The sequence below is a fragment of the Cryptomeria japonica genome, chromosome 3 (assembly GCF_030272615.1).
Source record: "Cryptomeria japonica chromosome 3, Sugi_1.0, whole genome shotgun sequence".
Lineage (NCBI taxonomy): Eukaryota > Viridiplantae > Streptophyta > Pinopsida > Cupressales > Cupressaceae > Cryptomeria > Cryptomeria japonica.
In genome coordinates this window covers 719,360,134-719,368,214 of record NC_081407.1, presented here as the reverse complement: position 1 = coordinate 719,368,214, position 8,081 = coordinate 719,360,134, and the positions used below count along the sequence as shown (strand labels likewise).

Sequence of the window (8,081 nt, the reverse complement as noted above, 5' to 3'; positions counted from 1 at the left end):
GTTTGTGCTCCTATACTCAACACCATTAAAGGAGGGATCAAATGCCACTTTAAGTGGACAAAGGAAGCCAACAAGGGTTTTTAATTATTGAAAGCTAAGATAGCTGAGTTGCCAACCCTTAGATTGCCTAATTTTAGTCAGTTGTTTACAGTAGAGTGTGATGCTAGCCAAAGGGTAATAGGGGCAGTTTTAAGCCAAGAAGGTCATCCTATAGCATTATTCTTAGAGAAATTGAATGAAGCTAAGACAAGATACTCCACATATGACTTGGAGTTGTATGCCATGGTGCAAGCATTGAAGAAGTGGCATCATTACTTGTTACCCAAAGAGTTTGTAGTTTTCACTGACAACCATGCCCTTAGTTTCCTTAATGGGCAAGAGAAGTTGAATCAGAGACACCTAAAGTGGGTTAAATACCTACAATCCTACACCTTCACTATCAAGCACAAAAAGGGTACTGCCAACAGGGTAGCTGATACACTAAGTAGGAGAGTCATGACTATGCAGGAGATACAATTGCAGAGTGTGGGATTGAATGAGTTAAAAGACCTCTATAAGGATGATAAGGATTTTGCAAAGATATATGTTGTTTGTATTGATTTTTCTAACACTTCACATGTCTCTTATTCAGAATATATGGTACAAGAGGGTTTGTTGTTCAAAGGACATCTTTTTTGCATTCCCCAATGCTCTATGAGACAAAACATTATCCAAGAAAAGCATCAAGGAGGTCTAGGAGGTCATTTTGGCATATATAAAACTTTGGAGCAGGTTAGTAGGTTTTACCATTGGCCTAAGTTGCAATCAGAAGTGAGAAGGTTTGTTGAACAATGTGCAACATGTCAAAGAGAAAAGGGTTCATCAAGTAATGCAGGTCTATACCAACCTTTGGTCATACCTCAGAGGCCTTGGAAATGCTTGAGCATGGATTTTGTGTTAGGCTTGCCAAGAAATCCAAGGAGATTTGATAGTGTGTATGTAGTGGTTGATAGGTTCAGCAAAATGGCATATTTTATACCTTGCAAGAGAACCAATTATGCCACCTGCATTGCATGCCTCTTCTTCAAGGAGATAGTTAGAATTCATGGCCTTCCAATAAGCATAGTCAGTGATAGGGATGTGAAGATCATAAGCCACTTTTGGAGGACACTTTGGAGGAAGTTGGGGACAAAATTATCCTTTTGATCTGCCTATCATCCTCAATCAGATGGTTAGACAGATGTAGTCAATAGATCATTGGGTAATTTGCTAAGATGTCTTACAAAACAACATGGCCAGACTTGGGATTTGGTACTCAGTCAGGAAGAGTATGCATACAATAACTCAGTTAACTGAAGCACAGGTAAAAGTCCCTTTGAGATAGTTAATGGATTTCATCCTAGGGGCATACTAGATCTCAAAGATAGCAGTTCTATGACACCTAAGAGTGCACAAGGTGAGAATTTTGCAGAAGGTATCAAAGAAGTGCATGATAAGGTAAGGCTGACCTTACAACAAAAGTCTGAGCAGTATAAGATGAATGTTGATAAAAAAAGGAGGAATGTGTAGTTTAAGATTGGATATTTAGTCCTAGCATACCCAAGGAAGGAGATACTTCCAAAAGGGCAGCCTACCAAGAAATTGATGAAGAAGATTGGGCCTCTCAAGGTGGTGCACAAATATGGACAGAATGCATATGAATTTGAACTCCCTCCCACCTTGGGTATTTATCCTATCTTTAATGTATGTGATCTCTGTCCATACAAGGGAGAATCACAAACACATCAGTTGGACATTTCATCACAGGTTAATGAAGATTGGGTGAGATATTTGCCACCATGCCAACCGGTCAAGTTGGAAAGTATCTTGGACACCAAGGTAGTAAAGAAGACAAGGCAAGGAGTATACAAGCATTATCTTGTCAAGTGGGCAGGGTTACCTAAATTAGATGCTATGTGGATGTCAGAATCAGATATACTCTAGCATGGTGTGGAAATTGCAGACCTCTTAACTCAAGGGACTTGAGTTCTTTGTCCCAAGGGAGTATGGTGCACGACACCTATCACTCCAGGAAAATTTTGTTTTGTTCTTAATTTTTTAATGTGTCTTTAATGTTGTAATAATTGGGCCAACCATGCGGGACTCCAGGAAGTCATGGTTGAGTTGTCCAAGCTTTTGTCAATTTTTTGTTGTATTCAAGATGCTGATATCCTAGAAGTTGTAATGTTGATGTTGATCATAGGTGTAGTACTCTAGAATAGAGTCATGATGTAATAGGGTGAAATATATTATTTTTAAGTCTCCTATAATGCATTGAGGGCCTTTTGAGCCTTGTAATGCACTTGAGTTCAAAGTTGCATTGTCAGGATGAAAAGATGTAAAAGTTGTTGAGCAACATTTTGCAACATTTTGCAAAAGTTGTATTTTTGGATGTTGGCGTTGAAAATTTGGTTCAAACAACTAAATCATGGGTATATAAGCCAAAAAAAACTTCATTGTACGGGTTGGAGGATCTGGAATGCAAAAGCAAGTTTTTGTCTTGTAAAGAAATCTTGTCTTTTTACTGTTTTGAGAGTTTTTCCTTCTTTTTGCTTCATTGTACGGTCCAGTATGGATTTTTCAGAAGTATCTTATTGCAAGGCATGAGAGTTTGTTGAATATTCTTTCCAGAAAGGTATATTAGCAATTCTGATTGTGTTTCGTTGCAGAGATCTAGTCCATTCTCAATGACTAGGTGTAAAACCCTTGCACAATAGGGTTTAAGGGGAAAATGTCTCTACCCTGAGCATCCATTGATGGCACCAGTTGTAATAATGTGGAATGCTAGGTTAGATTCTATACATAAGTTTAGAGTAGGGGTTTTGGTTTTGTAGGCCTTGGTGATGATTGTGCAATGATGCCCTAGACTCACAACTAGGAGTTGGTGAGTTAGGACAGCAGAAGATGTATGGTTTCAAAGCACAAGTGGATTGGTTGAAGACAGGATGAGACATGGTTGGAAATCCCTTTGAGTTCTCTTGAATAATCCATGAATATCTTTGGTAGATGTTTTGACTGGTGAACCTTTTCAAGAACAAATTTGTGAGTCACCCGGTAGGCCTAGAACCCTTGAAAATAGGACAATTTTGGTTCCCATATGTGTACAGAGAACCCAGATGCAATTTTTCAATATTGTATACAACTCTAAAAAGGGTCCTCGAATTCGCAATTTGTCTATGGCATTGTGTGGGAAGTTTTTAAACTAAGCCATGAAAACAGTCATAGGAGGGCTAATTGTATTAGGCCTATTTGGAGTTGGTAGAGACCAAGAGAGGTTAAGAAAGCTTGGCGATGGGTTTGAAGGTTCTCAAACCCCTAAAAGACATCAAAGACATTATGTAAATTCATTTTCCCCCCTATAATAAGTTGGTGTGTTGTGATCCTTTGCAGAGGTGGTTGGTGCCTTAGGAGTGGTGTTAGAGATTGAGGTGGAATCCTCAAAAGGCAGTTAGATTGTCAAAGATTAGTGGCTATACCTTGGAGGCAAGCCAAGGTGGATCAGACCTTGGAGGTCTAGATAGAAAACTCCCAACCAAGTACCATTGGATGGGCTTGAGGAGTTAGAGGGTTGAGTAAGACAAGAAAGACAAGAAGGTGAATAGGATTAGCTCCAAGACTCTCTGCATTAGATGACTACTTGACAAACATTGTAGGTTTGTTTGTGGAGTCTTACATTGCAGATTTGGGAGACATCATTGATGACATTCATCTTTTCTTTTATGAGGATGATCCTTCTTGAATTGTTGCGAGCACAAACTCTGGCCCTCTTGTTCATTCTCTACATGATTATTCTTTTGAGGTTGACATGATTGTGGATTCTTATGTACAACACTTGGAGGAGGTCTCTTCATCCTTAGAGGAGACATGTGAGTCTTTGGATAATGTTCTACATTCATCTCCACTAGATCTTGGAGTACCTTTTTCACAAGTGTGGATCAGTACACCACCTTTGGAGGGGGTAACTTTCAACATCGACATGGGGACACTTGAGCAGTTTTTTAGAGACTTCATATATCATGATTTTTTTTTCATACATCTTTCCTTCATGAATGGGGAGACTTCATGGATATACTTTTGGTTTTGTTTCTTCCCAAGGGGAGGAACATTATTCGATGATTGTGGGGCAATTTATTCATTCAGTTTCAGTCTTCTACCGTTGGTGCAGATTCTACATTGAGGGGGGTTACTTGGTCTCACTTCTTCTCTCATATGGGGGCGACTTTTCCTCACATGGGGTTTTGTCCTTCACATACTTCTTTGAGAGTTCTTTGTATAGTTTTCATCTCTCTCTCTCTTTTTTTGGGTTGGGGGGGGGGGGGGGGGTTCCCATTGGGTTTTTATCTTTTTCCCCACTTTATGAGAGATTGCATTGCATTGCATTTGTACATGGGTACCTAACATGGCCTTGTAGTCGGGACCCATCTTGCATTTCTTAGTTGCATTGCAAACTTAAGTGCATTCTAAATTACACTTAAAGGTGGGGGGGGTGTAATTATTTACTCATCTTGGATATAATTTTCACTTTACTTAAGTTTACTTAAGAACATGCATAACATTGTAGTTTGCATATGAGACAAATAGGGATATGTGCATACATTCAGAGTGTGTATGTAAAAGAAATTCCATCTTTTATGGTGTGATATTGTTGTTACTATATCATATCCACTTATTGTGGAGTGATAATTCCACCTTCAGTGGGTGATCCACCTCATGTGGAATATTTTACTATTTCTCCTACCTACCCTTGCATCTCCTTGAGCCACATCTCATCATTGTGTGCTCTCTTGTCTCTTAGCCTTTCCTTTATAAGCATGCTCATCATACATTGTATGTAATGATCCAGTTGATCTCATTTTTCTCTTGATTAGAATACAATTTATTCTTATCAAATCTATTGTCTCTCTTGTTGTGTTATTCAATGTGCTCTTGATCTTGGCCATTGTCAACAAATTCTTACACCTTTGAATGCCACTTTGATATTTAATGGAAAACCTAAGGTTGTGACAAAAGTCATTGAGATAATTGAAACAATCTTTTGAAATTAGTTGTTGATTTAATATTTTCATGACTTTTAGATTGGATTGTATATAAAAAATGTGAAAAGTGCATTGATATTTATTATAGCGATGTTAATTTGTATTTTTATCATTATACTTGCTTTAAAATTTATTTATATTTGAGCCTGAAGGGGTGGTGAAGTTGGCTAAGGGCTTTGGGTTTTTTCCATATTGGTCTTGATATCAATTCTCTTTGCAAGATCGTTGGGTTGAGATGATAAAGAAAATTATTTATATGTTTACGAAGAAGAAAATAATAGATAAAATTTTATTAGTTACTATTGTATTTGATTTATTAAAATATGTAATCATAATAACTAGAAAAATAATGAAAAATTAATTGTTAATCTAATCTTCTTATGACCTTTCAAATTAGATCATTACAGAAACATATAAAAGAAAAATTGGTATCAAATATCATACCACTATAAATATCAATAATTACACATATTCCAATATTTATATTTATTATATTTACTCGTATCTTCATATATAATTTGAGAGTCTGAGACAATGATTCTTAATCAAAGTCAACGAATCAAAACATCATGAAACTGGTTTAATCATATAAACTTATGAATACGGTATGTAATTAAATAAGAAGAAAGCTAAAATCCTATAAAATTTAACCATCATCTTGCCTTGGAGACATCTTTTATTAAAAAGCCTTGCATTCAACAACATACAAAAGTATGTGCACTATCATTGAAATTATATTGAATGGTTCTAAACATAAGTGAGAGAATTGTAGGAATGTATAATCTTTATCAACGTCTACTTTAACAAATTTAATATTAGCAAGTGATATCATGAAAGAAGAAGACTAACTTGTCTTCTTGTAATGCAGTGCATTCTCATTCTTATTCTTATTCTTATGGTAGTACTTATTTTGTATTGGGTATGGTGTTGAGTGCGCCAATTTAGTTGAAAGCAGAACAAACAGTACGAATCTCACCATCTGACCCAGTCTTTACTCCAATGTTGCCCATCTTTATCATAGCATGAGCAAACGCTGTGCCAAATCCATAATAAGTTTCAGCATATTGGCGAACATAAGGTGAAGTTGAATTGTCAGCCCACATTCTCTGATCAGATTCAAGCACTCCATTTCCATCTCTCACATTCTTGAAAAAAGATGTGTCAAAAGTTGTTTGGCTTCCTTTATCCAGAGCAACTCTTTTTGATGCGTCGCCACCAAATGGGCATGCAGACTGGAGCTCACTCACAAATGCTGTATTAATTGTGGTATCTGCATTTCCATCTGAGGTGAAGTTGTAGAGTCTATAGTTGAAAAACTGGCAATCAGTTTGTCCAATAGTATGTGCGGCTGTTCAAAAAATAGTAAATCTTAAGTCTTAAAGAAGTGGATGAATGATTCAAAAGATTGTAATTTAATTGGTTGAACATAATTGACGAGGAAGGTTCAAAGCTAATATAGATACGATACAAGGGATGAGACTAGAATCATGTCTTTGATGACTGTGGTGGAATGGATATCCCTCAGTCCTTGACTCTTAATGACAATATATTATAACAACAGACATACACATATTTATTTCTATCAATTAGACATGCTTATCAAGTAGAGTTACAATCTCTTGGGTGTTTAAGCCTTTATCACTGAATTTCTTCTTGAGAACGTAAATTGAAAAGGTTTTAGTTCGATTGGCTAAGTAGAAATGATGAGGAAGGTGCAAAGTGACTAGAGGTATGATAGAAGGGATGAGACTACGATCGTGCCTTTGATAACTTTGATGGAATGGATACCCCCTAGTCCTTGACTCTTCACAACAATCTATTATAACAAACAATATGCATGTATTTATTTTAATCAATTAGACATGCTTACCAACTAGAGTTACAAACTCTTGGGTATTGAGGCCTTTATCACTGAACTTCTTCTTAAGAACGTCGATCGAGTCGGAGGGTGTTGGCATGATAGCTGCATCAGAAGAGGAGGAAACCAGTCCATCTCTCCTTCCTGTTGGAACATTCCAGCTGGTTCCCTTGCTCTGAACCATGACAATTTCAACTCTTTCTCAATCAGACTTTCATTTTGTCCATACATAATTTTTTATCGAATATAATTTGTAAAAAAATATAATTTCGCTTAAACAACACATTCTTAGCTTTGGCTGCCCAAGAAATATACCAGAACGACTGCGTCACGAGTAGCCAGAGCGAGAATGTCAGCGCAAGAAACAACGCCGGGGCAGGCAGCTTCCACTTTAGTTTTCGCATCTTCAATTACGTCGAATCCTCGCAGCCCAAGGTTGGTGAGTGCATTTTTTTCAGCAGATGGGCCAGTTATCAGTATCGACCCATCACAACCCTAAAATATTCCAATCATATGTTATGTTTTTGATTAATAAGCAAGAATTTTTAAAAAATTCAATCAATCTCAAATCATGTTTGAAAAAAATGCATTTTACTATGTATCAAATGTTTCAATGATAAAAATGTAAGAGAAGAGAAATATTTCATGCTTGAACAAAACAGTCATGGAAGAAAAGTCTGAGCAGGGCCGGTGCAGCCGTCTGATCCGAATAAACATGAGACTCCACAGTGGATCTAACAATCGACTCGACATTTGGACAAGTGGAGGAATAAAACCCCACTCTGGTATTCTGGGCTTCTGCTGTATTTATAACCCAACTTAAGCTCAGCTGAATTATAAGGATAAACGCCATTAAAGCTGCAGGACTAACGATGTTATTTTTCTGTTCCATCTTCATATATTCGTCTAGGATACAAATTTCTTAGAGTAAGAAAGTGGGTATTATGATTTGAGATTGGCAAAGGATCGAATGGCTTTTTATAGCAAAAAAATTTCATTCAACATATCATGTCCCTTCCAAAAATTCCTTACTCCTTGCAATATAATTATTGTTCTTTGAAAAGAGAGGCTAAGTTGGGAAAATGTCACTGTTTTACCTGCTACCACCTTCTTAGTCATTGACTCTCTGAGATCTTCTGGCTTTTCTGAGCATGTCAAATTGGATTAAG

At 36.9% G+C, this 8,081-nt stretch overlaps 1 protein-coding gene across 1 annotated transcript; it reads right to left on the bottom strand.

Moving 5' to 3' along the window:
* Nucleotides 1-5,968: 5,968 nt before the first annotated feature.
* LOC131027428 (cationic peroxidase 2-like) lies at nucleotides 5,969-7,765 on the bottom strand. Its single transcript, XM_057957483.2, has 4 exons — nucleotides 7,562-7,765; nucleotides 7,228-7,407; nucleotides 6,925-7,087; nucleotides 5,969-6,402 (listed from the first exon to the last, which is right to left on the bottom strand). Exons 1-4 carry the CDS (start codon nucleotides 7,763-7,765, stop codon nucleotides 5,996-5,998), a joined length of 954 nt encoding a protein of 317 aa, XP_057813466.1. The 3' UTR covers nucleotides 5,969-5,995.
* Between the last annotated feature and the right edge of the window lie 316 nt (nucleotides 7,766-8,081).

What these genes read in the sequence shown, in the direction of transcription:
- LOC131027428 (XM_057957483.2), bottom strand. Translation starts at nt 7,765, where the DNA reads ATGGCGTTTATCCTTATAATTCAGCTGAGCTTAAGTTGGGTTATAAAT. An exon ending in CTCGTGACGCAGTCGTTCTG is followed by an intron (nt 7,088 to 7,227) that starts GTATATTTCTTG and finishes GTCATGGTTCAG; the next exon opens with AGCAAGGGAACCAGCTGGAA. An exon ending in AGAGTTTGTAACTCTAGTTG is followed by an intron (nt 6,403 to 6,924) that starts GTAAGCATGTCT and finishes TTTTTTGAACAG; the next exon opens with CCGCACATACTATTGGACAA.